Source organism: Miniopterus schreibersii (assembly GCF_964146895.1).
Source record: "Miniopterus schreibersii genome assembly, chromosome: 3".
Taxonomy (NCBI): Eukaryota; Metazoa; Chordata; class Mammalia; order Chiroptera; family Miniopteridae; genus Miniopterus; species Miniopterus schreibersii.
The window spans coordinates 63714220-63733052 of record NC_138103.1 but is presented as its reverse complement, the minus strand read 5'-3'; the positions used below and the strand labels follow the sequence as shown (position 1 = coordinate 63733052).

The following is an 18833-nucleotide window of genomic DNA, read 5'->3' as shown; positions in this document are numbered from 1 at the left end:
ATCGCAGCTCTTTACACAGAACAGGATCTGTTACATTTTGACTGACTAAAACACAGTAAATTCTAGACTACTAAGGAAATACAGCAGATCTCTCTCTTTCACATTTTGGAAATAGTGAATTAACTACCACATTCTGTCACTTCCTCTGTATTCATGTTCTAATAGCCTTGTGCAAACCTTACTATCCAGAACTAAACTAAAGCAATGGCCTGTCAGTGGACTTAACTTTAATCTTTGTCTACTTCTGTGTCTTCTCTAAACTGCTAGCCTTCATTTTTCATTGTGACTCTCCCATCAAGCCTTTCAATGGTTCATATTTTTCACAATATCAAATCTAAACCCTCAGGTTCTCCATACATTAGTCCCAAATTACTTAACCAACTCATTGTCCAAGACATCCAGTATGTACTTCCAACTAAAAGCAGGCAAGATTCCTTGTCCTAAGAACAAACCATGTTCATACCCATCCTGTTGACTTAACTAGAGTGTCTTCTCTTACCTCTGAAAACCATTTAGACTTTACCCAGGCCTCAAATCTCAGCTCAGATTGTACTTTCTCCAGAAAGCCATTCCAATCTACTCAAGTGCTCAAGGCTCTCCTGTCCTCTAGTCCACAAAACTGAACATCTATTAAAAAAATCTTAGGAATTATTTCCTTATTGTTTAACATATATCAGCTTCTTTGTCCAATTAGATAATAAATTCCTTATGGGGAGTTCCAGTTCTGATAATGATGTAGTAGTTTTTACTGGATTAACTTTTCCACAGATAACTGTTGCAAATCATGGGCAAAACGTAGAAATCAGTTGTTTGAAAACCCTGACAAGTGACAAATGGGACAAAAGACTGAAAGTAAGCATCACATTGGGTGAGATACATATTTACACATCTTTTTCCTGAAGGCACTCTGCAGTCTGGCTGTATTGTCTACCTAGAACTCAAGCAAAAACCCGTGATCTTATTTCTCTGAGGAGCCTGAGGATTTTGGCATGCCTCATAACAGCTAGAATAGCTAGAAAATTGAGGATTGTATGAAAGAAGGCCTGCAAATAAGCATTTAGACTTCCCTCAAATCTTTGGCTGACTCCTGAATTGAACATGCACAGATAAGAATCTAAGGAGTCCGGGGAGCTGAAAGGCTGAAAGGGCTATACTGGGGTAGTGATCACCACAGAGAAGACACTTTGAAGTTTGAGTTCCACCAGACTGGAGGGCCCTGGTAAACACCTCAAGTTTTCCAATGAAACCCCTAAAAGGTTACTTCTTATAAAAAAAGGATTTCCCAGTACTAAGAGATTCACCCTAGGTTTAAGGGCAGAATTGAAATAAACTGACAAATGAAACATAAGTCCACTCTTCCACAAATTCAAAGCAATTTTCAAGTAATTTAACTATTTGCTGAAACAAAAACCAACACTATTCAGGGAAAGGTAAGAGAAACTACGGGCCCTGCACCATCTCATTTACAATGTCCAATATACAACTGAAAATGACTAGACACAAAGAAATAAGAAAATGCAAGCTCTAGTAAAGACAAAAATCTCTCTATACAGACATCCATTAAAAACTGAGAGAATGTGTTGCTAGTACACTTTGTAGTATAAAAGTGTTAAAGGCTGAATGGAAATGACATCTGATGGAAATTCAGATCTATAGGAAGGAAAGAAAAGCACTGGGAATTATAAATATGTGAGTAAATAAAAAGATTATTTTTCTTAAATTTTAAAAAATTCAATCAACTCTTGCCCTTGCTGGTGTGGCTCAGTTGGTTGGAGCATTGTCCTGTAGGAAAGGTCACGGGTTTGATTCCTGGTCAAGGCACATACCCAGGTTGCAGGGTCTATCCCCAGTCAGGGTGAGTATGGGAGGCAACCAATGGATGTTTCTCTCTCTCTCCTCCCCCACCCCATCTCCCTTCCTCTTTCTGAAATCAATTAAAAAAAATAAAAATTCAATCAACTCTTTAAAGCAAAACTCTCTTAAAGGCAGGAATTACACAAAAAGGAGACATGAACCATGAACTCCTCAATGAATACTTATTGGCTTATGAGTTAATTGTCATAAGTAAATTTTTTATTGTGGTAAAAAACACAATATACAATTTATCATCTTAATCATTTTTAAGTGTACAGTTCAGTAGTGTATAGTATATTTACATTGTAAAACGGATCTCCAGAACTATTTCACCTTGCAAAATGAAAACTCTATCGTCATTAAATAACAACTTTCCTCTTCATCCTCATAAATTAACTTTTATACCTAGGAAGAATATTTCCATAGGTCTATTACTCTTGCTCCTGTCTCTATTCCATTTTTAATTTACTTCCCCCATCATCTTGGTCCTATTACACTCCTCAAATTGTGCTCTGGTACTAAGCCCATTCCTTATGGTCTGTGGAGTTCACTTCCTTGGCATCCTTAAAGGCAAATTAATGGCATTTGCTTCCCGTTGGGTGAAGGCATATGTTTTGAATTTTCTTCTGATGTTAATGGCATTGGAATTTATGACTTTTCTTTTTCTGCTCCATATTTCTATTACCGACATTTATAAAAAATGTATTTATTTTTCAAATTTTTCTTTCTTTAAAAAACAAGTAAAAGCATTATCATGAACTCAGTGAAATCACAGGTCAATTCAGTAACTGTAGAGAGTATATGTTATTATTCCTATTTTATAGAGGAGAATACTAATCAGAAAGAGGGGAATAACTTACCAGAGGCCATACAGCTAACAAATGACAAAACAGGAATTTAAAATCAGATTTTTCAGTTCCGAAAGTTGCATATTCTTCATTATCGTTAAAGTGTGGAAAACATTTTTTTAACTAATAAACCCACATATAATACAATGCATATATGTTCTGACAACCAATGCAAATCTCCCAACGATGTCCTGTGCGGAATCTACATGTAAATTTCCTCTGGTCAAGGAAACCTGCTGGCCATAAATCCCACGGACAGAGCCCTGAGCTCACCCGCTTGTGCAGACGTTCTGCTTCCTCCTGATACGCGGCAAGCTGCTGTTTCCATTGTTTCACGTTGGCAGTAGACTCCAGCAGAGCTGCAGTGAGTTTGGCATTATTTCCTTTGAGGGTAGCCAGTTCAGCCTCCCAATGTTTGCTGATGGCTGAACTAAAAGAAAAGAAAACTCTATCCATTATGCTGAATATTACATCAACATGACACACACAAATATTCCACTGAAATGTTCCTAGTAAAGAAAACCCAGCGAGGGAAAAAATATAAAAAGTAGCAAAGTAGTAGGCTTAATGTGGAAAAGTGTTCATTATGACAGACACAGGCATCTACAGAAGAGCCTCTGCCCATTTCTTTTGAAGAATCAACTTATATCCTGAAAAATATCTATGAACAAAACCTAACAATGTACTATATTTTTTAAGAGCATCAGAGCCCAAAATACAATTTCATCCCTTCATATAAAACATGTAAGATGCTTCAATGTTTAAAGGAGGTTTGGAACATGTAATATAGTATTTAAAATTATTGTTGATTAATTTCATCTTATTCAGAAATTTTAAATGCCCTAAATACAAAAAATGGTTGCAATAAATTGGCTTTGTGTCATATGACAGGCTAGACCTAGAAACTAATGATCTGATTTCTGATAGAATTCCAGTGTCACAGAACAGAACCTAAAGCCATCACCTTTTCCCCATTTAATGTTCTACTTGATAAGTTACTCAAAGTTAAGTATTTCAACCAAGAAAACTTTCTATTACAAAGACAATTCTATTAGTTGGGAAGACCCCCTTTCTTGATAATTCCCTTCTTAAACTCTAAAAGGAAGAAAGAACTGCCTCCTTTGAAAGAAAAAGTGGTTTGTCTTTCTTACTACTGAACAGTTTATTCCTATTAGTGAAATTCTAGTAACTTCATCCCATTAATGAACTAGTGATGACAACAGCTTTCTTTAATCAGCATTTTTATTTTCTATGTCATTTGCACCTCAGAACAATTGTTTTGATGGACTGGTCTTTTATAATAATATTAATATATATTAGATAAAAGAAAGCATAGTTTCTATCATCAATATTTCTAAAGCTCACCAAGAATAATAAGACATATCTGCATTACAAGATCATTTCTGTGGTACTCTTACCAAAAATGCATAACTCTCATCTCAATTATGAGAAAATATCCTATAAACCCAAACTGAGAGACATTCTACAAAATCACTGATTGGTGTTCTTCAAAAGTGTCAAGAAGAGATAAGACTGACAAAGAGAAGAGAGAAAGGAGACTGAGAAGAAACAATCAGATGCAATGTTAGATCCTGGGTAGGTCCTAGAACAAAAAAGGGACATTGGTGAAAACCGAAATCTGCAGTTTAGTTCATAGTATTGTATCAATGTTAATTTCCTGGTTTTGACAATTATATTATGGTTATGAAAGATGTCAACATTAAGGGAAGCTGGGTGAGAACTATATGGGAATTCTCTGTATAGTTTTGTAACTTTTACATGTTTAAAATTAATTTAAAATAAAAAGTTAAAAAAATCTCCAGAGTTTACTGAGAAAATTTCATCAAAACATGAAAAAACAGGATCAAACAATAAGTTAAGCTATGAATTTAACAACCTATTTCTATCCTTAAAAAGAAAGTTCTTTTTGGTTCTCCTTCTGTGGAATGACTTTTCAGATTCAGATTCTCTGAGCAAAGTGTGCACCGATGCACCTGCTTAACTGAACTATAGGTGTTTTTTTAAACCACCTACCAATTTTTCCTCTACAAAGATGAGTTTTATTTAAATGGGTCCTCAGTCTGACAACAAAAATCTTATTGAACTAATTTAAACATTTGATGTGTGCAAATATCAAACCACTTAAGAATAAAAGAGGAGAAAAATGATTTGAATATTTATTCCTAAAATTCATTTGTCAAAAGTTTTGCTATAAAGTAAAACTACCACATCTTTATAGTAGGAAAAAGAACAAAAAAGAGGATATTTTGCATTTTATTTTTCTAGGTTTTATTTTATAGGCTATAGGGAGCAAAGTCCATTAAGAAATTAAGAACTCAGCCTACTTCACAATTATTTCAATAATTATTTGTGTGATCTTGGATTAGTCTGTCAACTATTTTTTAATTTTTTATTTTTTAATATGTGTTTACTGAGTTCAGAGAGAGGAAGGGAGAGGGAGAGAAAGAGAGAGAGACATCAATGATGAGGGTCATTGATCCACTGCCTCCTGCACCCCCCTGCTGGGGATCGGGCCCACAACCCGGGCATGTGCCTTGATGGAGAACTGAACCACCATCTCCTGGATCCCAGGTTGATGCTCAACCACTGAGCCACACCAGCTGGGCTCTGTCAACCACTTTGATCTCAGTTCTCGAAATGTCAAACAGTCAAGATCTGCACTGTCCAAATGTCAGCCACTAACTTCATGTGGTCGTTTAAATTTAAATTGCTCAAAATGAAATAAAGTTAAGAATTCAGCTTCTCAGTCCCTTTACACATTTCAGACCCTTTACACCCGCACATGGCTAGCGGCTGCCACACTGGACAGCAAAAACACAGAACTTTTCCTCATCAGAGACAGTTCTCCTGCACAGTGCTGTTTTTCAGTTTTATGTGTTATGGGTTGAATTGCATCTCTCCCACCTCCAAATTAATATGTGCAAGTCCCAACCCCAAGTATCTTAGAGTATGACCACATTTGGAGATAAGGTCTTAAAAGAGGTAATTAAGGTAAAATGGGGTCATTAGAGTGAGTCCTAATCTAATGACTGGGAAAACAATGGAATAAGAAACAGGGGCCCTGGTATGTGTGGCTCAGTTGGTTGGAGTGTCATCCCATGCACCAAGAGGTCATGGGTTCGATTCCCAATTAGAGCACATACCCAGGTTGCAGGTTCTTCCTCTGGTTGGGGTACATATGGGGCAACTGATGGATGTGTCTCTCTCACATCAATGTTCCTCTCTCTCTCCCTCCCTTCCCCTCTCCCTTCCTCTCTCTCTAAAGTTAATAAAATCATATTCTTGGGTGAGGGTTGAAAAAAAAAACAAAAAAAAAACCAGGGTATCCAAGACGTAGAACAGCAATATCAAACTAACTAATGTCTAATTGGATTCCCAAGAGAAGAGAGAAGAGGGCATAAAAAACACTTGAAGAGTTAATGATTGAAAATTTTCAAAAAATACTAAAAGACATTAAACCACAGATCCAAAAACATATTACATATAAAGGAATAAAAGTAACAATTATAGTAGGTTTTTCATCAAAAACTAGGCAATGAAGACGACAATGGAGTGAGAGTGCTGAAAGAAAGCAATCCTCAACCCAGGGTTCTACACTCAGTGAAAACACCTCTCTAAATGAAGATGAGGTAAAGGGTTCTGCAGGCAAACAAAAGCTGAGAGAATTCATTACCGGCAGATGCATACGATAAGAAACGCTAAAGAAAATCATTAGGTCAAAGAATATGATACGATAGAAACTTGAATCTCCACAAAGGTATAAAAATATCTGGAAATTATTAAAATAAAGGTAATTATAAAAGGCCCAAGGCAACTCACAGGAGAAATGGTCTTTTTTTTCCTTTTTATTAAATTTACTGGGGTGACACTGTTTAACAAAATTATACAGGTTTCAGGCGCATAATTCTACAACACAGTTTCTGTACACTGCATCGTGTGCTCACCACCCCAAGTCAAGTCTCTGTCCGCAACCGTCTGTCCCCCCACGCGCTCCTCCACTTCCCCCATCTCCCCTCCCCCAGGCAATCACCACACCTGTCTGCCCGTGAGCTCTATTTTTTTCTTTTGCTCAATTCCTTCATCCGCCCCACCCCCGAAAGCTGTCAGCCTGCTCTCTATGAGTCTGTCTCTATTTTGCTCATTAGTTCATTTTGTTCATTAGATTCCACATATGAGTGAAATCACATGGTACTTGTCTTTCTCTGACTGGCTTGTCACTTAGCATAATGCTCTCCAGGTCCATCCATGCTGTCACAAAGGGAAAAATTTCCTTGAAAGAATAGTCTTTTTAAACAAATGGTGCTGAAACAACTGAATAACCACATTTTTAAAAAGAGGGGGAAAAAAGAATCTTGACTCATATTGCATATCCTATACAAAAATTAACTCAAAATATAAAACTATAAAACTTCTGGAAGAACCACAGAAGAAAATATTGGTGACCTTTTGTTAGGCACAGACTTCTTAGATATACACCAAAAGCATGATCCATTAAACAAAAACTGATAAAAAGGATTTCATAAAGATTAGAATTTCCTTTTGAAAGACACTATCAAAAAAACAGAAGATTCTGGAGTACAAGGATGGATCAACACTTCACAATCAATCAATGTAATACACCATGTTAATAGGAAAAAAGAAAAAAACCCCACACGGTCATCTCAACTGACGTAGAAAAAGCATTTGACAAATTCAACACCCTTTTGTGATAAAAACACTCGAATCAGGAACAGAAGGAAAGTACTTCCACATAATGAAGGTCATATATGAGAAGGACACAGCTAACATCAGACTCGAAGGAAAAGACTGAACGAAGCCTTTTCCTCTAAGATCAGACACAAGACATGGATGCCGGGTTTTGCCACTTAAATTCATGGAAGTCCTACCCAGACCAACGAGGCAACCAAGAGAGATAAAAGGCTTCCAAGTTGGAAAGGAAGGAGTGAAATTATCCCTGTTTGCAAAGGACATGACCTATATGTAGAAAATGCCAAAGATTTCACACAAAAAACTATTAAAACTTACAAACGTGCCCAGCAATGTTGCAGGATACAAACACTGGCACACAAAAACCAGCTGCAATTCTACACACGCTGAACAATCCGAAAAGGAAATTAAGAAAAAAATTTCACTTACAATAGCATCAAACAGAATAAACTACTCAAGAATAAACTTAACTGAGGGGGTGTGATACTTGTACACTAAAAACTATACAATGATGCTGAATGAAATTAAAGAAGACAGGAATAAACAGAAAGATGTACCGTGAATGTGAATTGGAAGGCTTAATATTGTAAAGATATCCATACAACACAAATTGATCTACTGATTCAATGCAATCCTGTCAAAATCCCAACAGTGTTTTTGGGAGAAATAGAAAAATCCATCTTAAAATTCACATAGAATCTCAAGAATCTCATAGAATAATTCAGACAAAACAATCTTGAAAAAGAACAAAGTTGGAGGTCTCACATTTCCGGACTGCAGAACTTATTACAAAGCTACAGTAATCATGGTACTGGCATGAAGACAGATATATAGACTGATGCAATACAAAGTCCAGAAATAAACCCTCACATATATGGCCAAGTGATGTTCACACATATGATTACCATGACTATTCAATGGGGAGAGGGCAGTCTTTTCAACAAATATCCCTATGTAAAAGACTGAAGAGTTAAGCCTGCGTCTCACATCATATACCAAAACTCACTAAAAATGGATCAGAGACGTAAGCATAAGAGCTGAAACTATACAACGCTTAAGAAGAAAACAGGAAAAGCTTCATGACGCTTAACTTGCAATGCTATCTTGGATACAACGCGAAAAGCACAGGCAATAAAAGAAAAAAAATAGATAAATTTGGACTACAACAAAATAAAAAACTTCTGTGCATCAAAGGACAGTCAACAGAATGTAAAGGCAATCAAAAGAATGGGAGAATGTATTTGCAAATTATATATCTGATAAGGGGTTAATATCCAGAATATATTGTACAAAGAATCACTACAACTCAGCAGCAAAATTGTTGATGATGCCTCTGGAACAGGACAGAAAAAGATGAACGCATAAACTTGATATAACTTGTTAACTTCATATATCCTTGAGTAAAATACAGGCAAAGGACTTGAACAGACATTTCTCCAAAGAAGTTATACAATGGCCAATACGCAAGTGAAAAGATGCTCAACCATTAATCATTAGGAACATGCAAATCAGGTCCACACTGAGAAAAAAAGAAAATAACAAATGTTGATGAAGTTGTGGAGCAATGAGAACTCTTCTGTACTGTTGGTGGAAATGTAAAATGGGGTGCAGCTGCTGTGGAAAACAGTATGGCTCCTCCTCAAAGAAGTAAGAACAGAATTACCAGATGATCTAAAAGATTCTTGTACAACAACATTCACGGCAGTATTACTCACAGTAGTCCAAGGGTAGAAGCAACCCAAGTGTCCCTCACTGGGTAGATAAACAAAATGTGGTACATACACACAATGGAGTGTTACTGAGACTTAAAATGTAAGGAAATTCTTACACATGCCACAGCATGGATGAAGTTTGAGGGCATTACGCTAAGTGAAATAAATCAGTCGCAAAAAGACAAATACTGTACGATTCCACTTACATAAGTTACCTAGAAAGTCTCTATGGGTGGTTGCTAGGCGCTGGGGGGAAGACAGGAATGGAGTTACTGTTTAATTGGTATACAGTTTCAGTTTTGCAAGATGAAAAGTTCTATAGATTGGTTCCACAGCAATATGAATATAGTTAACACTACTGAACTGTACGCTTAAAAATGGTAAAGATGATAAATTTTGTTATATACATACCACAATTTTTTTAAAGAAGAAAAAAAGTCTGTGTACCTAGATGATCCATTTATATGACATTAGGGAGAAGGCAAAACTAGAGGGACAGAAAACAGATCACAGGTTGCCAGGGGCTGGGGATAGGGAGGGAGGTTGACTACTAAAGAGCAGGAGAGAATTTTGGGGGGTGACACTCTTCTTTACCTTGATTGAGTGGGTGGCTACACAACTGGGCAAAACTCATAAAACTGTACAGGAGGGTAAATTTTACTATCTATAAATTATACTTCAATTAATACATATTGTCACACTACTAAAAGAAAAAAGAAAAGCTTTCTAAGCACCCCTAGATATCCTTTCTGTGACTGTAGCATTACAAATAGTAAGAGCTGGAAAGTCACGTCTCCTCAGATGAGTAGAATGGTCTCTAGGCTGCTCCATTCATGTCTGTATTTATTGGCGTGGGAAGGGACTGGGTGGGCAGGAAACAGAACAGCTGTGATATAATGAGAGTCAAAAATAAAAAGGAAGGAGGTGAAGGCATCTGCAGATGGTGATAAAAAGGAGATTGGAGAAGGGTGACAGAGGCGGGGACGGGAACAGGGCAGAGACAAGGTGTGATTAAAGTTGGTCTTGGGCAGGAAAAAACTGAAAGGATGCCTCTGGAACAGGACAGAAAAAGATGAACGTATAAAGTCTCGATATACAATAAATTGTTTACTTCACATCCTTGCACATGTCTTGAGTCTCTAAGACAGTGAGTCGTGAGATTTGGCCACAGACAAGCAGTTCAGTGAACTCACATTAATCCCCCTCTTTCCTTACTCTGCAGAGCTCCACAGGACTGCTGACTGCACTTACACGGGACAATAAATGCGGAAGAAATTATTTTACCAAATACTTGTATGCATACTGCACAAGAGTACAATCAACCACACCAACTTAAGACTTAATAGTCCTGAATGAGTACTACAGGAGACCAGTTCAATGCTAAGTTTGTGTTTTTCTGCATTTTCTTATACTTAGTTCCAAGGTAAAGAAATGTATGTTTTTAAGGCTATTTTGTAATATCAACCAAAAATTGCATCTTTGTTGGTAAATTTAAATCTTGCAGAACATTCTTGCTTCCTCTACTTTAGGAGTGTCACCTTTTTAAAAATATATATATTTTATTGATTTCAGAGAGAGGAAGGGAGAGGGAGAGAGAGAGAGAGAAACATCAATGATGAGAGAGTCACTGATCGGCTGCCTCCAGCACACCCCCTGCTGGGGATCAAGCAAAAATCTGGGCATGTGCCCTGACCGAGAATCGAACTTCGATCTCCTGGATCCTAGGTGATGCTCAACCGCTGAGCCACGCTGGCCAGGCTAGGAGTGTCTCCTTTAACAATCCATATTCTAGAGCACAATGTGAAATACAATTTAGAAAATAAAATCTTTTTTATTTTTGTCAATCTGCCCTGTGTTCTCTTAATAGCTTCCTCATATATTCCTTTTACCATCTAGTATATTAGAATATTCTACACAATTTCACCTTACAATCAGTTCCAAAGAGTATCCTGAAGGAAGTTCTATATGTGAGCTATCTATTATCTCAGATGTGTCAACCCTTATATATAATTTTAAATACTCAGCACACTTAGACAATTTTGAAAAAACAATGTTCCTTTCTTCTATCTACAACTCTAGATACCACATGCCTTCCCCATTAGACTAGTTTTCAGCAGTAATTAATACCTTGGGATTAATTCTGATGTTAAAACTTTAAGCTAGCATCTTACCTTTCAGGGATATTGAGGTTCTCTGGCTGCTAACTTGGTCTTTTTTACAGCAAAAGTTTTGACAGTTTCACATTAAACAAACTGCTTACAAAGAAACACCCAACTTGTTCAGCTGGAGACACCAGTGAGTCAGAAGGGATTTTGAAATACCGCTATGATCTCATGTCTGAGTGCTGGAATAGGGCAAAATAATTATTTATTCTCATGACTGTTTGGCAAAGTTCCCCTTCACACAGGACCAGCTTGTTTCCTGTTGGCTCTTCCGATCTAGAAGTCAGAGGAAGGAGTTCAAAACATTCCATAAACATCACCTGAAGGGTTCCACAAGCTGGAATTTTAGTTTTCCTTTATCTAAAGTCAAAGTTCTACAAGAAAGTAGTCAACTTCACTACAGTAGTTATGTAACATCTAGAAGAAAAGGTGCTGCAAAAGTACCATCTAACAAAGAGTTAGACTGTCTAACAAAATAAGAGTCCAGTGCATGAGCAATGCACTTATTTAACCCGTGGAGTAAACCCTACATGCCCACGGTCAGTTACAGAAGTTAAGGCAGCTGCCTCTCTCCCACGCCTCCAGGGACCAGGATCCACCATCAGTCTCTACACGGCTAGGCCTTTGCATGCATTTCTGAAGCATGTTAATTACGTAGAACTGTGAAAAATATCCAGGTGAGCTTTTAAAAGAGGGTTTAAAAGTAGATTGCAACAGGCGTACTTCTCGGCCTTATTCTCAGTGTTAATGGTGAGGGCACCCCCGAGCTATGCAAGGGAGAGACTGACTCGAGCACCTCACAGTACCGCCTGCTCTCAGGAAGGCCACCGCCCCTCCGCGCCTCGGGACGCAGGAGCAACCGGCATGGTCTTCAACGTGCCCTGTGCCACTTTCTGGGCTGGTGCTCTCATGTCAGCTTGTTGGCCCCAACCTAGTTCCACTAAGCAACTAATGCTTTCTTCAACAGGGTAGGGTCTAAATTTGTGTTTCTTAATACAACTTAAGTTACCCTTTTAAAGGAAAAAAATAACTTAAAATGAAAACAAAGTAACTTTGCACTGATTATAATTAATATTTTTTTTCATCAAAAGGACTTCAGTGAGGAGGGATTTGAGGTCCAGCCAGGCAAAGAGCCTAGTATGTGAAAGGATTTTTCTACGAGATGTAGCTGAAAGCTTTAATTTGCCTAACAGCTTAACAAGTTGTCCCTCAAAGCTTACCGTCATTGTGGCAACCCCTTCGGTTAACTTTCTTACCCTGGGGTCCGCTTATCAGATGTTCCCAGTGTCCGGTTCCCTATCCGCCCGCTGGTGCCTGCTTCTCAGCGCTGCCTCCTCTGACCCCTGCTTTCAGCGGATGCCTCGATAATCCCCCAGTCTTTCTTTCCCGCTCAGATGCCATCCCTGCCTCACAATCCGTCATCTTTGCGCACAGCCTGCCATCTCCGGATTCCATACAATATAGAGACTGATGGCTACAGGTAAACAAGATAAAGATATATTTGCTGATACTTTTAAAGACAGTCCCTATAATAAACTGGAAATAACTTGCTCATATTCTGGGGAACATGGTGTCTAGAAGTGAAATAAAATTTAAGTATTAAAGCTTTTATAAACAGTGGCTTGGAAGAAAATCTCAGACAAGAGGAAGGCAGTTTTTAAAGAAACACTGTATCACCAATGTTACTGATAGACGTGATACTGGCTGGAAAAACGTGGACACAATTTAGAGTCAAAAAGTGACCAGAAGAGTTGGACTGTGAATATTATGAAATTATAGGAACATCATAAACCATTTATCTTACATATATTACCCATGGACAGAAGTAGTTACACAGACACATTGACATCTATGTCTAAATAAGCCTGAAACACCTGTTATAGTCAGTTTAATTGACAATACTTTTTCTTGGTAGTATATAAAATAACGGTGTCTTATCAAAGCATCTGAAATCAGATAAAATACAGAATTTAACTTAACTCTGGTAAAGAAAATGAAACGCCATTGACTTTTCAGAGGAAGTTCTAAAATTAATCTGAAACAAATTACTTCAACATGTATAACAAGATGCCTTCATCAGTCTGTAAATAGACATTTCTGAGTTGTGAAGATTATTGTTGAATGTATACATTAAGCAAGAACCATTTGTGAAACAGTTTCTGAAAGTATAGGCTGAGGTACACCTAAAACCAATACAATGTTATATGTCAATTATAATGTTATATGTCAATTATATGTCAACTTTTTTAAAAAGTGTAGACTCAGAAGTGTATTGACTTGGTTCAAACTGTGGCTTCAGGCATTTGCTAGTTATGGGGCCTGGGGCATGTTATCTAAGCTCATTAGTTCTGTTTTCTCATCTATAAAATTAGGATTAATATTAACTATCCTCACTGGGTGGCTCTGAGGAATAAATAGCCCATATAAAAGTACCTTGAAGAAAGCACATAATACACACTCAAATGTCAGTACCTTCCAAGTGCACAAGCAATAAAGAATCTTGAAAGAATCTTCAGGGAGCTAGGAAAAAGCTAAAAAGATTTAACATTAAATATTTTAAGGGAGATATTTTTGATCAATGATGTATATAACTTAAATAGATGTAATTTAAATCAAATCTACTTCTGGTGTACGCTCAATAAATTCTGTCGTCATCTTTAGGTACTATGGATGTATTATCCATAATAAGTTTAAACCTTTGGTGTGGACCTCTCAGAATAAATTTAGCAAGTTAATGGGATGAGAAAATAAGTAAACAGAAATGATTCTCGTAAAGTGGTAAGGTTGATTTCTGATTGTGAGGAGAGAAGGGAAGGTAAAGTCCGAGTCTAAACGACCTTATGTTCACCTCATAAAAACATCCTGCACTTCAGGCAGTTTCCCACTTGATTTTAGAGGGCACAAAAGGTCTAGCTTTACCCCCCACATTTAATTCACTAAAATGGAAGGCCTCCTAACCCACTAAAAAACGGCCCTTAGAAGCTCCCTGGCTCTCATCACTGCTCCCAGCAGTGACAGAAGCGTTTCCGCGCTCGAGCAGCTCTCGCTGGACTCGCGTGGGCCCGTGGCACCCCCTGCCCCCCGCGGGCTGCCTGCCTGGCACACCGCCTTCTGCCAGTGAGTCTCCAAGGAAAGGAGATAAATTTGAAGGAACCACAGGAGGTCCCAATTTCACTTCTACTTTTTACGCTCACTGCAGGTCCCTACGCACGATGACCTAAAACATACAAAGAGATGCCCTTTGAAAATTGAAAGCAGCCTATTCTAAGGTAGGAAATGTGGGTACCAACTTCTTGTTCAAAGGAAAGTAATTTAAGAAAGTCTCAAGTTACTTTACAGGCATTTTAAGTATTTTAATGTTAAATGCACTTTCTCTACATCAGAGAACTTGGAGGGGTGGGTGTGGGATCGAAAGGGAGGAATTCAGTGCTAGTTTATAAGTGAGAAAAAACTTATTCAAGTGATACTGTGAATTATGCATCTACCACCTTCACACAAGTCAGTATTTGTGTTGTTTTCCCTTTTATAAAAAATTAATCGGTGACAAAAAACTTTCTTTGGCAGTTTGCTCAGAGCATGATGTCAGATTATCCCTCTGGAGAGATGTCTTCAGGAAAGCAGCCTCAGATAAGTGAAGAATTATGTCTCTCTCATCTCTTATGAATGCACATCTATCTTGTGCGAAGAGTGAGATCCATTAATTTTGACTGTCCTTTTATTTACAGGATAACAGCATTATAATCATTATAGTTTATTCAAGAAAGAAAGGAATATTTTTATCTGTCCATCCATAATTTGATTTAATTTTGGAGGCTAAGGTGCCTCTGTTTCCTGGCAAAGTAGGTCACGTAAGGAAAACCCATCCTAAAAACTGATTAGCACAATATTTAATATAGTTGGTGAAAACATTTTAAATAAAATAATAGAATTCACTCTCAATACTGACAGAATATAAAAGATGCTATCAACAGAGATTTTGACAAAGCTATACTTGGGTGGAAATATATGGATACTTTTACAGTAAAATCTGTTTTCCAATTTCCTGTCATAAAAATTTTCCATTCTTTCAGAAACCAGTTGTAATCAATCATTTAACTGATTGTTATTTGATACATAGAATCAGAGAACTTTTGCATTTTGTTTAATTTGTTTTTAAAGAGAAGGCCAGAGTCAAAAGACGTACCTTTAAATCATTTAAATGTTTGAGTTTTAGTATGAACAGCATTCTATTTGCAACAGTTACTGTGTGTTAGTTGTGGCAGATCATCATTACCAAGTTCATTTATTTAATGCACACAAGAGCTTTGTAAATAACATGCAAAAGTAAGGGCCCCAATCAAAATGAACTTGAGAAGGGGGAGATGGTAAGTGAATATAGCTCATAATAATTAATAATAGCTTAGTCCACTACTGATTGGCTCTTATCAAGAGAAGCTTTTCTGATTTCCCTCTCAGGCCTGCCTCACCAGGCTGGATGGAAGCCCAACTCTATTATAACTGAGGACCAAGGTGATGAAGACTGGCTGAACGCCAACTCCAGATGAGTTCAGCAAGAGCCACCACTTTGGCGACAGAAGATGACACAACCAAAATCTCTGTCAGCAGGCTATTGGCTTGGTGCTGTTTTCTAGTAATGCTGGCAACTCGAGCATATCCATCCCATAAACTTCCTTTCCCTTCATCTAACACCCTCTTTCGTAATCTGTGACTCTGAAAGAGTTTTTCTCTGTGTGAAGCTACCACATATGGTGTTAAGACCAATAACGTGGGCCTCATTTATACCAAGCTAAGCAACTCAATTAACTAACCCAGACTATGAAACCCAAACGTTGCGGTGGATGGGGGCTTTCTGTCTTCCACACGACAGCCACAAAGCTAGGACCTGAACTGAGATGCCTGCCTTAAGGTTTTTCCAACTAAACTATAATGTCTTTTTTCACATGTGCTTGCAGTGACTGATGACTTTTTTCCTCAGCTTACAAATTAATAATCTCTATGGTCATTACTGATTTGCAGAAAACAAATTAGACTATGGTCCCACGTTCACTGCAGAATTACTCACAATAGCCAATATATGGAAACAACCTAAGTGTCTGTTAGTGGATGAATGGACACAGATGTGGTACTTATACACAATGGAATATTATTCAGCCGTGAGAAAGAAGACCATCCTGCCATTTGTGACAACACAGATAGACACTGAGGGCATTATGCTAAGTGAAATAAGTCAGACAGAGAAAAACAAATACTGTATGCAATCATTTATATGTGGAATCTAAAAAAGCGAAGTGCATAGAAACAGAGACTACAATGGTGGTTACCAGGGGTTAGGGGGTTGGGGAAAAGGGATCGAGATGTTGGTCAAAGAGTATAAACTTTCAGCTATTAGATGAGTAAGTTCTGGGGATCTAATGTATAGCACAGTGATTATAGTTAACAATACCCGGAAGTTGCTAAGAGAGTAGATCTTAAATGTTCTCAACACAATAAGAAATGGTAATGTGACCTGACATAGGTGTTAGCTAAGACTATGGTGACAATCACTTTGCAATATATAAATATATCAAATCAACACATTTTACACCTTAAACTTACAGAATGTTCTATGCAAATTATATCTCAATAAAGCTGGGGAAAAAGACTTAGGCGAAACTATATGTAAATATAGATCTGGAAAGCTAAAGCTAATTTCCATGCTCAGTTTCTTCAAGAATTATATTAAAATGACATGATTTGTGACAACTACCTTCACAAGCAACTTAAAAATGTTAATCTTTTGAAAGTATAATTAAATTACTCTTTCACATGCATTTTTTGTAAAATGGAATAGAGAAATTCAAGAAGGAAGAAAACTTTATTTTAAATTCCATTTACTGATACCACTTAACACTATATTCATGAATGATCATAACAGTACTAGTGATATTTTGGATTTATATACCTCTTCTTTAAAATTTTTAGCAATTGAGATCCATATGACAAATTCTAGAAAATTTGTGCATTTATACATTTTGGCTCTTGGGTTCTATTTGGAGAAGAAAGACAAAATCAAGGAAGCTTAAATTCATTTTCTATCAATGCATTAAGATTTGCCAGGCCCTGCCCAGTAGCTCAGTTGGTTAGAGCATCATCCTGATAGGCCAAGGTTGAGGGTTCGATCCTGTCAGGGAGCATACAAGAATCAACCAATGAATGGGTAAGTGGAACAACAAATCAGTGTCTCTCTCTCTCTCTCTCTCTCTCTCTCTCAAATCAGTCAATAAATTTTTTTAAAGATTTGCATTTCTAATTTATTTAGTCATATGACACTAGAATTTTGATGATCAGATAACTAAACAGGCTATCAGTCTATGTAACTTCTGAACTTAATTCAAGCAATCAGTGATAAATCAATAGTACTTATTGCCTTTTATGTGTCTAGTATTTGGGGGCATAGAACTGTATATGACATTTTCTCACTGCCCAAGGAATTTCTATCCTAACTGTAGAAAAAAAAACGACATACAAGAAACAATTAACCTGTCACCTGATTCAATAAATATTTATTACACATCTACTATGTATCAAGTACTCTACCAGACAATGAGAATTCAACCGTAAGTATGGCTATTGTTCAAAAGTCTGACAAAGTAGTGGACTAGAAATATCTTTCACTTTTCCAATTCCTTTGCTCTCAAAGCTACATAATGAACAATCCTCTCATTTCTTCCATCCTTGTCCTTCCCTATAGTTTTTTTCCACTGTCATTACCATGACTTCAGTTGAGGACACTAAACACCTAACTGCTTCAAGGCCAAAGCAGATGCTCCTCCCCCACTCTCCCGGGCCTGCTTCTATTCTCAGGAAGGATGAGTGACGCGTGATTCCCCAGGGAGGCCTCGTCTACCCAGCCACACCCCTACCCTACCCTACGACCTGCCCTCTCCCTCTCTCTTTGATCTCTTCTTTCATGATACTATTCATAACACTAATTATACACTAGTTATTTATTTATTTTTCTTGCTCCCCCACTTAAGTTTAAACACCATGAGAATAGAGATGTTTTTCCTGTTTGCTGATATATCCACAATCACTGGCACTTAAATATATCAAAAGAGTGTAAAGGGAACTATGAGATCAGAGAGCGTGGAAGTAGCCAGGGAGAGAGCTGGGGCTCTCTGGGGCTTCCAGAGCACCCACGAATCACTACCTCTCCTCATCGCGGATCACTGTCACACTGTGTGCAGGCTACTGTCTCACAAAGCTCCTGGAGGGCCATCTTACTTCGTCCTGGCACTCAGGCATGCAAGATAAACGATTCTGAATAAATGAGTATACATGGATAATTGCCAGAAATAGCTGGTCATGCTGTTAGATCACTGATTGCTTTTGTTTGTGGCTCATGGAGATTTTATATATACAGCTTGTTAACTAATGACTTCTAAGCCATGTGATTATACATGTACGTATGCATACATATAAAAACACGCTGCCACAAGGATACTGTGCCTCCCAGGCACTGGACAGGGTTTTAAGAATCACTGGTTTAC

At 37.6% G+C, this 18833-nt stretch overlaps 1 protein-coding gene across 4 annotated transcripts in view; it reads right to left on the bottom strand.

Moving 5' to 3' along the window:
* The window catches only part of HOMER1 (homer scaffold protein 1), a 92168-nt gene that overhangs the window by 11814 nt on the left and 61521 nt on the right, over positions 1–18833 (bottom strand). For all 4 annotated transcript variants that reach the window (XM_081133817.1, XM_081133816.1, XM_081133818.1 and 1 more), the window contains exon 6: positions 2976–3132. In XM_081133817.1, the coding sequence (XP_080989943.1) occupies positions 2976–3132 (157 nt within the window). The remainder of the gene's footprint in view (positions 1–2975; positions 3133–18833) is intronic.